This window comes from Salmo salar, chromosome 20, assembly GCF_965601325.2.
Source record: "Salmo salar chromosome 20, fSalSal1, whole genome shotgun sequence".
Lineage (NCBI taxonomy): Eukaryota > Metazoa > Chordata > Actinopteri > Salmoniformes > Salmonidae > Salmo > Salmo salar.
The window spans coordinates 20,267,364-20,281,681 of NC_138310.1; the positions used below are offsets into that span (position 1 = coordinate 20,267,364).

Sequence of the window (14,318 nt, forward strand, 5' to 3'; positions counted from 1 at the left end):
GCAGTGGACATTTTTGGGGGGGATTCAGTTAATTTGCATGGCAAAGAGGGACTTTGCAATTAATTGCAATTCATCTGATCACAATTCATAACATTCTGGAGTATATGCAAATTGCCTTCATACAAACTGAGGCAGCAGACTTCTTAATATTTGTGTCATTCTCAACTTTTGGTCACGACTATCCAGAGTATACCCTATCCAGAGTAGCCTACTCCATCTCTTCTTTGACAGCTGGTGCCGTTAATCCTTTCACCCTCTTCCATGCTATAGCTGTTAGCTATTTACGATGATGATGATGATGATAGATACAGTGCATTCGGAAAGTATTCAGACCCCTTGACTTTTTCCACATTTTATTACGATACATCCTTATTCTAAAATTGATTCAATTGTTTTTTTCCCACTCAACAATCTACACACACTACCCCATAATGACAAAGCAAAAACAGTTTTTATACATTTTAGCAAATTTATGAAAATAAAAAAACGGGAATCTAATTTACATAAGAATTCAGACCCTTTAGTCCAGGGGTGGGCAACTTCAGTCCTCGAGGGCCTGATTGGTGTCACACTTTTTCTCCATCCCTAGTAAACACAGCTGATTAATCAAATTCTAAACTGCAGATCATGATTAGGTGATTATTGGAGTCAGGTGTGTTAGCTGGGGCTGGGGTAAAACTGTGACACCAATCAGGCCCCCCAAGGACTGGAATTGCCCACACCTGCTTTAGTCAGTACTTTGTTGAAGCACCTTTGGCAGCGATTTCAGCCTCAGGTCTTCATGGGTATGACGCTACAAGCTTGGCACACCTGTATTTGGGGAGTTTCTCCCATTCTTCTCTGCATATCCCCTCAAGCTCTCTCATGTTGGATGGGGAACGTCGCTGCACATCTATTTTCAGGTCTCTCCAGAGCTGTTTGATCATGTTCAAGTCCGGGCTCTGGCTGGGCCACTCGAGGACATTCAGAGACTTGTCCCGGAGCCACTTCTGCGTTGTCTTGGCTGTGTGCTTAGGGTCGTTGTCCTGTTGGAAGGTGAACCTTCACCCCAGTCTGAAAACCTGCTCCAGAGCGCTCAGGACTTCATCAAGAATTTCTCTGTACTTTGGTCCGTTCATCTTTCCCTCAATTCTGACTAATCTCCCAGTCCCTGCCGCTGAAAATCATCCCCACAGCATGATGATGCCACCATGATGCTTCACCGCAGCGATGGTGCCAGGTGTCCTCCAGACGTGACGCTTGGCATTCAGGACAAAGAGTTCAGTCTTGGTTTCATCAGACCAGAGAATCTTGTTTCTCATGGTCTGAGAGTCTCCAAGTGGTCTGTCATGTGCCTTTTCCTAAGGAGTGGCTTCTGTCTAGCCACTACCATAAAGTCCTGATTGGTGGAGTGCTACAGAGATGATTGTCCTTCTGGAAGATTCTACCATCTCCACAGAGGAACTCTGGAGCTCTGTCAGTGACCATTGGGTTCTTGGTCACCTCCCTGACCAATGCTCTTCTCCCCTGATTGCTCAGTTTGGCCGGGCGGCCAGCGGTGGTTCCAAAGTTCTTCCATTGTGTCCTTGGGGACCTTCAATACTGCAGAAATGTTTTGGTACCTTTCCCCAGATCTGTGCCTCAACACAATCCTGTCTCGGAGCTCTACAGACAATTACTTTGACCTCATGGCTTGGTTTTTGCTCTGACATGCACTGTCAACTGTGGGACCTTATATAGACAGGGCAAACTACCTGCCCTGCAGGACACCTACAGCACCCGATGTCACAGAAAGGCCAAAAACGACATCAAGGACATAAACAACCTGAGCCACGGCCTGTTCACCCCGCTGTCATCCAAAAGGCGAGGTCAGTACCGGTGCGTCAAAGCTGGAACTGAGAGACAGAAGCTTTTTTTCAATCTCAAGGCGACTGTTAACCTCTTATGGCTAGGGGGCAGTATTTTCACGGCTGGATAAAAAACGTACCGATTTAATCTGGTTACTAATCCTACCCAGTAACTAGAATATGCATATACTTATTATATATGGATAGAAAACACCCTAAAGTTTCTAAAACTGTTTGAATGGTGTCTGTGAGTATAACAGAACTCAAATGGCAGGTCAAAACCTGAGAGATTCCTTTACAGGAAGTGGCCTGTCTGACCATTTCTGGAACTTCTTTGCCATCTCTATCTTTTACAAAGGATCTCTGCTCTAACGTGACACTTCCTACGTCGTCCATGGGCGCTCAGAGCCCGGGAAAAAACAGAATGTCGTCATCCCAGCCCCAGGCTGAAACACATTATCGCCTTTCTCAAGTGGCCGATCAAGGGACTGTGGGCTTAGGCGCGTGACCTGGCCGCCCCCGTCTTTGTGATATTTTTTTTTTCCCTCTGTTTGCCGAAAAGGAGATTCCCGGTCGGAATATTATCGCTTTTCTACGAGAAAAATGGCATAAAAATTGATTTTAAACAGCGGTTGACATGCTTCGAAGTACGGTAATGGAATATTTAGAATTTTTTTTGTCACGAATTGCGCCTTGCGCACGACCCTTATTTACCATTTCGGATAGTGTCTGGGACGCACGAACAAGACGCCGCTATTCGGATATAACGATGGATTATTTTGGACCAAACCAACATTTGTTATTGAAGTAGCAGTCCTGGGAGTGCATTCTGATGAAGACAACAAAAGGTAATCAAACTTTTATAATAGTAAATCTGATATTGGTGAGTGCTAAACTGGCCGGGTGTCTAAATAGCTAGCCCGTGATGGCTGGGCTATGTACTTAGAATATTGCAAAATGTGCTTTCACCAAAAAGCTATTTTAAAATCGGACATATCGAGTGCATAGAGGAGTTCTGTATCTATAATTCTTAAAATAATTGTTATGCTTTTTGTGAACGTTTTATCGTGAGTAATTTAGTAAATTATTAGCAAATTCCTCCGGAAGTTTGCGGGGGGTATGCTAGTTCTGAATGTCACATGCTAATGTAAAAAGCTGTTTTTTGATATAAATATGAACTTGATTGAACAAAACATGCATGTATTGTATAACATAATGTCCTAGGTGTGTCATCTGATGAAGATCATCAAAGGTTAGTGCTGCATTTAGCTGTCTTCTGGGTTTTTGTGACATTATATGCTAGCTTGAAAAATGGGTGTCTGATTATTTCTGGCTTGGTACTCAGCTGACATAATCTAATGTTTTGCTTTCTCTGTAAAGCCTTTGAAATCGGACAGTGTGGTTAGATAAAGGAGAGTCTTGTCTTTAAAATGCTGTGAAATAGTCATATGTTTGAAAAATTGAAGTTTTTGTATTTTTGAGGAATTTGTAATTCGCGCCACGCCTATCATTGGATATTGGAGCAGGTGTTCCGCTAGCGGAACGTCTAGATGTAAGAGGTTAAATAGCCATCACTAGCCGGCTAAAACCCGGTTACGCAACCCTGCACCTTAGAGGCTGCTGCCCTATATGCATAGACTTGAATCACTGCTACTTTAATAATGGAACACTAGTCACTTTAATAATGTTTACATACTGCTTTACACATCTCATAACAATATACTGTATTTTAGTCAATGCCACTCCAACATTGCTTAATCTAATATTTATATATTTCTTAATTCCATTATTTTACTTTTAGATGAATGTGTATTGTTGTGAATTGTTAGATATTACTGCACTGTTGGAGCTAGGAACACAAGCATTTCATTTTACATTTTTCGTTACACCCGCAATAACATCTGCTAAATTTGTGTATGTGACCAATACATTTTGCTTTTATTTAATTTTGTGTGCCTTTCCAAATCATGGCCAATCAATTGAATTTACCGCAGGTGGACTCCAGTCAAGTTGGAGAAACATCTCAAGGATGATCAATGGGAACAGGATGCACCTGAGCTCAATTTCAAGTCTCATAAGCAAAGGGTCTGAATACTTAGTTCCAGTCAAAAGTTTGGACACACCTACTCATTCCAGGGTTTTTCTTTATTTTTCCTATTTTCTACATTTCAGATTGTTCAGTGGCGTAGAATCTTGTGTCTATAAAATGAGCTGCTCGTTATGCGTAGATAATTATTTTTACTGCAGTTTTTTTATAAAGAGTTAACGTGAGAACTGCAAATATGTTGCTACTGCCCTGAATTTATCAGGCGCTATCGACAAAGGTCTGGAATTTTCCGAGTAAGTTTAAAGGCACAGTCAACTTAGTGTATGTAAACTTCTGACTCACTGGAATTGTGATATAGTGAATTATAAATGAAATAATCTGTCTGTAAACAATTGTTGGAAAAATGTCTTATCATGCATGATGTCTTAACCGACTTGCCAAAACTATAGTTTGTTAACAAGAAATTGGTGGTGTGGTTGAAAAACGAGTTTTAATGACTCCAACCTAAGTGTATGTAAAGTTCCGACTTCAACTGTATATATAAAAATGAATATTGATATGTGGTCGTAACATGATTTTGTGACATACGGTCACATGATATCATTGTGGTATCAAGTGTCCACCACACAAATATGGCGCATCCACATAAATATATTGCGCATGCATCTGTTTATGTACTGTACATGTGCACCTCACTCAGGTTTCAACTCATGGCCTTAACTTATGTATGGAATACTATGTGATAAGTGCATGTGTAACAGTATAAAGTATGCTAATGTACTAGTGTGAAGGCATTTGGGCAGTAGCCAAAAGTACTTCGGTAAAAATACTTTAACCTCTATGGGCTAGGTGGGACGCAGGCGTCCCCCCCGTGGTGCACTCCATCAACAGCAGGTGCATTTCAAGAGCGGCAAATTTGAATCCAAATAAATGTCAAAATTCAAATTTTTCAAACATACAACTATTTTACACCCTTTGAAAGATAAACATCTCCTTAATCTAACCACGTTTTACGATTTCAAAAAGGTTTTACGGCAAAAGCATAAATTTAGAGTATGTTAGGACAGTACATTTACAAGAGTTGTGTGTAATGTTTTGTCAATTCAAAGACAGGGTCACCAAAACCATAAAACCAGCTAAAATGATGCACTAACCTTTTACAATCTCCATCAGATGACACTCCTAGGACATTATGTTAGACAATGCATGCATTTTTAGTTCTATCAAGTTCATATTTATATCCAAAAACAGCGTTTTACTATGGCATTGATGTTGAGGAAATCGTTTCCCTCCAATAACCGGCAGTCAAGTCAGCACCACAAATTAAATAATTAAAATTAGAAAACATTGGTAAAATATTATATTGTCATTTAAAGAATTATAGATTTACATCTCTTGAACGCAATCAACTTGCCAGATTTAAAAATAACCTTACTGGGAAATCACACTTTGCAATAATCTGAGCACTGCGCCCAGAAAAATACGCGTTGCGATACAGACTAGTCGTCATGTTGGGGAGATCTAAAATCGAAAATACTATGTAAATAATCCATTACCTTTGATTCTCTTCATCAGATGTCACTTCCAGGTATCACAGGTCCATAACGAATGTAGTTTTGTTCAAAAAAGCTCATCATTTATGTCCAAAAATCTCCGTCTTGTTAGCACATGATCTAAGCCCGCCGGACTTCACTTCATGAACGAGGGGAAAAAATATATTTACGTTCGTTCAAACATGTCAAACGTTGTATAGCATAAATCATTAGGGCCTTTTTTAACCAGAAAGTGAATCATATTCAAGGTGGACGAATGCATACTCTTTTATAACGTATTGGAACGAGGGTACCCAACATGAACTCGCGCGCCAGGTGTCTAATGGGCCATCATCGTTCCATGGCTCTTGTTCGGTCAGATCTCCCTCCAGAAGACTCAAAACACTTTGTAAAGGCTGGTGACATCTAGTGGAAGCAATAGGAAGTGCCAAAATATTCCTCAGCCCCTGTGTTTTTCAATGGCATAGGTTTAAAGGTAATACAACACATCAGGTATCCACTTCCTGTCAGAAAATGTCTCAGGGTTTTGCCTGCCAAATGAGTTCTGTTATACTCAGACACCATTCAAACAGTTTTAGAAACTTTAGAGTGTTTTCTATCCATATATAATAAGTATATGCATATTCTAGTTACTGGGTAGGATTAGTAACCAGATTAAATCGGGTACATTTTTTTTATCCAGCTGTGCAAATACTGCCCCCTAGCCCTAACAGGTTAAAGTTCTAAAGTATTTTTTGGGGGTATCTGTACATTATTTATATTTTTGGCAACTTTTACTTCACTACATTCAGAAAGAAAAGGTACTTTTTACTCCATACATTTTCAATGACACCCAAAAGTACTTGTTACATTTTGACAGGAAAATTGTCCAATTCACACACTTATCAAGAGAACATCCCTACTGCATCTGATCTGGCAGACTCACTAAACACATGCTTTGTTTGTAAATTTTGCAGTGTGCCCCTGGCTATCCTTCAATAAAAAAACAAGAGATTGTGCTGTCTTGTTTTAATGTAAGGAATTTGAAATGACTTTTACTCAAGTATGACAATTTAGTACTTTTTCCACCAGTGGATGTGGCTGGGGGGGGGTTATAGCATTTCTTTCACATGACCCATCAATTCAGACAAGTGTGTCTCGGTCAGCGTCATCTAATATTTATGAACTATTTTTATCTGGATACTTTCTGTTTACCTGGAATTTTTCCTTGTAGGCTACTATTTTTAGTCATAATCTTTACTACACTACTCACTGTTTAGCACATGACCTCATGTGAATCCTTAAAGAGATGGGTGGGGCTTGCTTAAGAGGGTGTGAACAATGCTGAATGGGCGTAGACAACAGAGCTCTCCAGTAGGTACCAAAACATTCAAGGGCCCTTTTCTCAAAAGTGAGTTTACAAATGTGTCAACTTTCAAAGCTAAATTACTTCCCATTGTTCCAACAAACATGCTGTGTAATATACCATTTTGTCACTCTGAGTCTACTTTTATCCAATTAAAAAAATACATCAAGTTTTGCTACATAAGACCGAAACCAGGTGGTGAGTCACATTTGTGGAATTTCTTTCGTTAATGTATTTCAGCCAATCGGTTGTGTAGGGGTGGTATAGAGAAGATGGTCTTTTACCAAATAGGGCTAAGTCCATATTATGGCAAGAACAGCTCAAATCAGCAAAGAGAAACGACTGTCCATCATTACTTTAAGACATAAAGGTCAGTCGATCCGGAAAATTTCAAGAACTTTGAAAGTTTCTTTAAGTGCAGTCGCAAAAACATCAAGCGCTATGATGAAACTGACTCTCATGAGGACCTCAACAGGAAAGGAAGACCCAGAGTTACCTCTGCTGCAGCCCAAATAAATGCTTCAGAGTTAAATAAGACATCTCAACATCAACTGTTCAGAGGACACTGGTGTGAAGCAGGCCTTAATGGTTGAATTGCAGAAAAGAAACCACTACTAAAGGACATCAATAATAAGAAGAGACTTGCTTGGGCCAAGAACACAAGCAATGGACATTAGACCGGTGAAAATCTGTCCTTTGGTCTGATGAGTCCAAATTTGAGATTTTTGGTTCCAAGCGCCGTGTCTTTGTGAGACGCAAAGTAGGTGAGTTGATGATCTCTGCATGTGTGGTTCCCACGTGACGCTTTGCTGGTGACACTGCCTGTGATTTATTTAGAATTCAAGGCACACTTAACCAGCATGGCTACCACAACATTCTGCAGCGATATGCCATCCCATCTGGTTTGCGTTTAGTGGGACAATAATTAGTTTTTCAAGAGGACAATGACCCAAAACACACCTCCAGGCTGTGTAAGGGCTATTTGACCTAGGAGGAGAGTGCTGCATCAGATGACCCGGCCTCCAATCACCCGACCTCAAACCAATTGAGATGGTTTGGGAAGAGTTGGACCGCGGAGTGAAGGAAAAGCAGCCAACAAGTCCTCAGCATATGTGGGAACTCCTTCAAGACTGTTGGAAAAGCCTTCCAGGTGAAGCAGGTTGAGAGAATGCCAAGAGTGTGCAACGCTGTCAAGGCAAATGTTGGCTACAAGATAGCTAGCTAGCTAATACGAATTTACCTAGCTGGGTGGCGATATTTAATTCACTTAACTTATCATACTGAATAGCTAGCTAACTAGCTAATAATACAGTACATTTTTTTATAATTTTCTAAATATATTTAACTTGAATAGGTTCTTCCACTGCCTCTGTATTCTGGGTGCTTAGAAAAAACTAAATAATGGGAAATCTTCCTGAGTTGTTTTTCGGTGGTAGCAAAACAGTCAGCCATATACGATTGGGGGACATAGGGCAACAAAGTTCCACCAGACTGACTGGTCTTCCAACATGGCGCCCGGTGTGGTTGCTAGGTGATTTGTAACACAACCGCAACCCCTCTATAGAGAGAGAACATGGAATTGTCACATGCAGTGGTTGAGCTTTAAATTACATCGTCTTTGTTCAGATTGTTCTGATTCCTCATCCTGTTTGCACATTGCTCTTTCAGTCAAGCTGTAACCGTGTGCAATCGTGTCTCTTTCAGGTGGCTATGGTGGAGGTGCAGCTGGAGCAAAATCATGTGTATCCCCAGGGGCTGCTGATAGCCTTCAGCGCCTGCACCACTGTCCTTGTGGCAGTGCACCTTTTCGCCCTGATGATCAGCACCTGCATCCTGCCAAACCTGGAGGCCGTCAGCAACGTTCACAACTTGAACTCGATCAACGAATCGCCCCATGAGCGCATGCACTGCTACATTGAGCTGGCCTGGGCCTTCTCCACTGTCATCGGCACCCTTCTCTTCCTGGCCGAGGTGGTTCTGCTGTGCTGGGTCAAGTTCCTGCCCCTCAGTCCCCCAACTGTTAAAAATATCACCAACAATTATGGAAGGGAGGCAGCCATTGTCTCCACCTCCATTATGGTGCCGTTTGGACTGGTTTTTATTGTGTTCGCTGTGCACTTCTACCGCTCTCTGGTCAGTCACAAAACTGACCGTCAGTTTCAGGAGCTGGAGGCGCTGTCCAATATCACCCGGCTGCAGAACCAGCTGGACTACAGGGCGGAGACAACCAGTCTGCAGCCCTCCTCCGACTTCCCCTAACGGGAGCACACACAAGTAGGGAGTTGGAGCAGTACACAGCTGTAAGAAATGTATTAGTGACTTTTTTTTGTATCTGTTTGTATGAGCACCATGAGAAAGGATACTTTATATAGTAATATCATATTTCTTCAGATGTTTTGTATTGGGATTTGGACTCTGCTCTAGGCCTTTTTCTACTTGTGTAAATAGTTGGTGAGAGGTCAGAAGAATTTGCTTTGTATTGTTCACTAGTTTGGACTCAAGCCACTTTTTTTACTTTGCTGCATGTCTATTGTCTTCCTTAAGGCTTCAGAAACAGATCTGAATAGCTGAATGTGAGTGAGCATCTGTGAAATTGGTTTTTAAATATTTTGTACATCTTCATTACATAGATAATATTTGTAGTTATGTCACAATACACAACTACACTAAGTTCTGTTTATGGTGGCTGGGGCACACAAAGTGTGGGATGAACATACTGTAAGATAACAATTTGTAAAGCAGTTGGATTTTAATTTAACAAAATGATAACCGGCCAATTTCCATGAAAGGAAAACTGGTCAGAAGAGCATAATATGTAATAACTGCTGTTGTAGTGCTGGTGCAAGGGAAGAGCAGAATTTAGATTTTTAGTCAGTCAAATATATACCTTACATATTTTAAAGTCAGTACAATTGATCAGATTTGCTCTGTCATTTGATGAGCTAATGTATTTTAAGCACGCTACTGTTACATGACAGACAAATACAAGTGTGGAATTTGAAATGTACACTACCGTTCAAAAGTTTGGGGTCACTTAGAAATGTCCTTATTTTTTAAAGAAAAGCACTTTTTTGTCCATTTTAAAATAACATCAATTTGATCAGAAATACATTGTAAATGTATGGAAACGTCAGATTTTTTATGGAATATCTACATAGGCGTACAAAGGCCCATTTATCAGCAACCATCACTCCTGTGCTCCAATGGCATGCTGTGTTAGCTAATCCAAGTTTATAATTTTAAAAGGCTAATTGATCATTAGAAAACCCCTTTGCAATTGTTAGCACAGCTGAAAACGTGTGCTAATTAAAGAAGCAATAAAACTGTCCTTCTTTAGACTAGTTGAATATCTGGAGCTTAATGTCTAGAAACAAATAACTTTCTTCTGAAACTCGTCAGGCTATTCCATGTGAGAAATTGCCAAGGAACTGAAGATCTTGTACAATGCTGTGTACTACTCCCTTCACAGAACAGTCTCCAACCAGAATAGAAAGAAGAGTGGGAGGCCCTGGTGCACAACTGAGCAAGAGGACAAGTACATTAGTGTCTAGTTTGAGAAACAGATGCCTCACAAGTCCTGAACTGGCAGCTTCATTAAATAGTACGCAAAACACCAGTCTCAACAGCGAAGAGGTGACTCCGGGATGCTGGCCTACACTATATTTCTGATCTTTAATGTTATTTTTACGGACCAAAAATGTGCTTTTCTTTAAAAAACAAGGACATTTCTAAGTGACCCAAACTTTTGAACGGTAGTGTATTTGTTTATCCTTTTCCTCTACATTGTAATTATTAGACAGGTTGGTTGGGATATGGTTCCCAGTTCATGTCAGGCTGAAATACCATCTTCAATGTGAAGTACTTTTCTTAACGATATTGTAAAGCTCTGTTTGATGTCATAAATGCAAAACAAGTAGCTTCTGCTAGAGGAAATACTTCAAACTAGAGGGCAAATTAGTATATGCATTTTTATGGAGGCAAAATATTCAGATCTTTGTCTTTGACCTTTTAATGTGACCCAAGTGCACATAATCTTCTGCTGTTTTTATTATTTGAGTCAATTGTGAATAAGTGTTCTCTATTTCATATGGTCCTCCAGCCAACTTGACACAACTGTGGGAAATATTGGAGTCAACCCAGAATGCTTTCGACACCTTGTCGAGTGCATGCCCGACAAATTGAGGCTGTTCTGAGGGCAAAAGGGAGGGTGCTATTCAATATCAGGAAGGTGTCCTTAATGTTTTGTAGACTCAGTGTATACTGTATGATGATTGTAACATCCCCCTTAAATGCCATTTGAGGCCAAGATTTGTAAGAGGTCTTTGAGTGCCTGGGGCTTATGAAACCCCACACAATATGTTTACCATATGAATACACTGCATTGTCTGGTGCCAAATCATTGTCTTATACTGTAAATCTGTTACATTGTGGTGAGACTCCAAAGGGCAGAGGATTGGATTGATATGACCTCTTTTAGACAATCATTATGCATTTTGTATATTTGATTACGTTATGCATAACAACCCTATGCCTACTGAATAAAGAATTATATAAGAAAATCCATCTTATGTTGCTTCATTTATTCATAAAGTTAAAAAACTTATGAGATGTACTTTGAATTACTGTTTGAGTCAACCTTTTGAATGAAAAATATTGGATGCATCAATATGGAAAACAATGGTATTTACAATGTCCTGCTCAAATTGTTGAAGACCCATTTTCCTTATTTGTGGGTCTATAACGTGAGGGCATTGTCCATTTCTTTTAAAGAAATACATTTAGGAGATTTAGCAGGAAGGAAAACCACACAAAGGAAGTGGATTAGCAGACGGCTAAAATGCAGCGGACATGCAGCATCAAAATGTAAGAGGACTTGTCGTAGGGAGGAGTCATCTGTGTTTTCCCTGAGAGTATAGGGCTAGAGCACTATCAGGAGCTCACTGTGGTGGATAGCATTATCTCTTGGGTCACAGAAAGGCACAGAATCCTTTCCATTTTGCCTTCCTTGTTGCTGCAATGGCTCGTTTGATAGCCTCTCTGAATATTTCCTCCACATTCTCCTTGTATTTGGCTGAACACTCCAAGTAGAGGTCAGCGTTGATCTTCCTTTTGGTCTCTTCACCCTGCTCAGATGGAGAGAGAGAGTGATTTTTAATTGAGGCCAACAAAACATTTCATGGCTATTCTGAGCAAACTCTTCCAGTTAAGAGTTTTTCAAATGGAAAATATTGCATGACAAAGGTTCCCTGCCTGACACGAACTAGCCAGAAATAAAAATGTCAGATAAATAAATTTAGTCCAGGAGAGAGGGTGATTCAGAATTTTGATTATCACTCACAGATTTGGGGTGTGTGGGGATTTGCATTGTCATTAACATTATCTCATCACTGCTATTGATCTTTTGAAGGTGTTTTTGATTCAACCCTTCTGATCAAAGTCTACCTTTCCCAACAAACCACTAATTCAACCACTTGTATTTCATTTTCAATAAACCCCATACTAATGACATATGTAAATTGTACGGCAGATATACAGTATATTCAATGTCTATAAAGTTATTCATAAGGCTATGTAGGAAATCTCTACCTGGATGTATGTGATGGGGTTCTCGCCTAAAGACCACAGTTTCTTTGCCAAGACCTTGTCTTTCCGCAGGTCTGTTTTGCATCCTACCAGGATAATGGGCACGCCACGGCAGAAGTGATGCACCTCGGGGAACCACTGAAAGATATGCTAAACAGAGTTAGATATTCGAAACATTCTATGTCATGCAGTGAAAATACATGTATAGTCAGTGGGATATTTGTACAGTCCATAGAATAATCCTAGTGAGGGTGACTGCATCTACTTTGCTAAACAAATTTACCATGAACCTGATAAGTACTTGCTCAAGCAAGTATTCAAATATATTTCTGATTGTCAGCTGACATTGTCACCTATCTTCAGGTACATTAATTATGTTGTAGATGTCATGAAACGTATGGCACTGTATGTTAATGTTTCTTCCTCCTTCTGTGGACTGAAACAGACAGAAGAGCAGTACAGTATGAAGAGAAGAGAGTGCAGTACCTTGATTAGCAAATTGTCATAACTTGAGGGGCAAGTGACATCATAGCAGATCAATATCAGGTTGGCACTCTGATAGGACAGAGGGCGTAATCGGTCATAGTCCTCTTGACCTGAAATACACAGAAATAGATGGATGTGTATTATTAATCTGTCATGAAAAATCGTATAGCAAAAAAAATAAAAATAGAAAATAAAATCACTCAAGAATAGTTGGCTACTTAAATCAATGACAGCCTTCTGTTATTCCTTTATCTTTATTTAAAATCTACTATGACTCTCCTGAGTCACTCACTTAAAGTACAGTATTATGATTCTTTAACAACCAGAGGGTGTCATTGCATATCTAAGATACTGTAGATCTGACTACTTATGAGCACAACACGCCCACTAAAGACTCAGGATATCTATTCAGCCAAGTGTTAGTGCACTGGTCCTCTCAAAATCATGGATATGTAAGACCTGACCTGCAGTATCGTAGATGTTCAGACGAAACTCAGCGCCTCTGTACCTCACGTTGGCGACACATTTTTCGAACACAGATGGAACATATTTCTGAAAGATATAGACAAATTGAGTTTCAAGTCCAGTTTTTTTAAATGTTATTTCAGAGATGGTAGCTAAAAAGGTTGAAGTTAACTTTGCTCTTTTGTCATCATGTGCATATATAAATTGTGTTGTCAATTACATTCCTCACAGTAATTTGTCTACATGCAGAGTAATAATAGTACCTGAATAAATCATGTAAATAGATACCCTTTTCCCTGAAAGGTGTAAATAGAGAAGAGAAGCAGCCAGCTGGTGAGCTGGCTTTGTCAGTTGTCTTACCTCTGGAAAGTCTCCTTTAGTGCAAACCTGGAGTAGGGAGGTTTTCCCACATCCACCATCACCTACTATCACAACCTTAAACTCCTCTCGCCTCCTGGTATGCCCACTGCTCACCCCTGACATGTTCTGTAGCATGCTTCTCTCTGAGAAGCTAGATGAAAATGTGGCAAAAGAGCCTCCACTTGTTGAAGGAGATAATGGAGGCAGACACTTGAGATAACAATAAATGGCAAAAAAACCTGAGTAAGAAAACTAGCGAGTTAATAGCACTGGACTACCAGTCCATTGTCACCTTCTACCAGTGGTTTTAAGGAGGCTCCTCTTGATTGAGTACCTACCCCTCATATGAAAGAAACCCCCTTTCCTTCATGGACACAATACCAACGCCTCATCAAGGAACACAAAAGCCAGAAAAGATTTAATCAAAGGAAGGTTATCCTATCTACCTGACAATCTCTTGTTCATTAGCTGCAGAACTAAATAAACTGTTAGCAGGAGAGTGAACAAATGGAAACGCTTAATCTATGACCTGGAAACCAGCCAAGTAGCATTATGGCTATATGGTAGAATTAGCGCTGTTCCTCCCTTTCAAAACAGATTGAATTCATATGTCATCTAGTGGATCAAATGTTAAGGGATGACGTACATTATTC

General features: G+C 40.1%; 2 protein-coding genes across 3 annotated transcripts in view; one reads left to right on the forward strand and one right to left on the reverse strand.

Annotated features, from left to right (window-relative positions):
- The window catches only part of LOC106579934 (calcium release-activated calcium channel protein 1), a 17,336-nt gene extending 6,004 nt beyond the window's left edge, over positions 1–11,332 (forward strand). For both annotated transcript variants that reach the window (XM_014160340.3, XM_014160337.3), the window contains exon 2: positions 8,476–11,332. In XM_014160340.3, the coding sequence (XP_014015815.1) occupies positions 8,476–9,030 (555 nt within the window). In that variant the 3' untranslated portion in view covers positions 9,031–11,332. The remainder of the gene's footprint in view (positions 1–8,475) is intronic.
- Positions 11,333–11,738: 406 nt separating this feature from the next.
- LOC106579930 (rho-related GTP-binding protein RhoF) lies at positions 11,739–13,920 on the reverse strand. Its single transcript, XM_014160334.3, has 5 exons — positions 13,666–13,920; positions 13,305–13,392; positions 12,841–12,950; positions 12,358–12,492; positions 11,739–11,894 (listed from the first exon to the last, which is right to left on the reverse strand). The coding sequence occupies exons 1-5, from the start codon at positions 13,798–13,800 to the stop codon at positions 11,739–11,741; spliced, it is 624 nt and encodes a 207-aa protein (XP_014015809.1). The 5' UTR covers positions 13,801–13,920.
- Positions 13,921–14,318: the final 398 nt, after the last annotated feature.

What these genes read in the sequence shown, in the direction of transcription:
- LOC106579930 (XM_014160334.3), bottom strand. Translation starts at nt 13,800, where the DNA reads ATGCTACAGAACATGTCAGGGGTGAGCAGTGGGCATACCAGGAGGCGA. An exon ending in GAACATCTACGATACTGCAG is followed by an intron (nt 12,951 to 13,304) that starts GTCAGGTCTTAC and finishes TGTGTATTTCAG; the next exon opens with GTCAAGAGGACTATGACCGA. An exon ending in ATGACAATTTGCTAATCAAG is followed by an intron (nt 12,493 to 12,840) that starts GTACTGCACTCT and finishes CATATCTTTCAG; the next exon opens with TGGTTCCCCGAGGTGCATCA.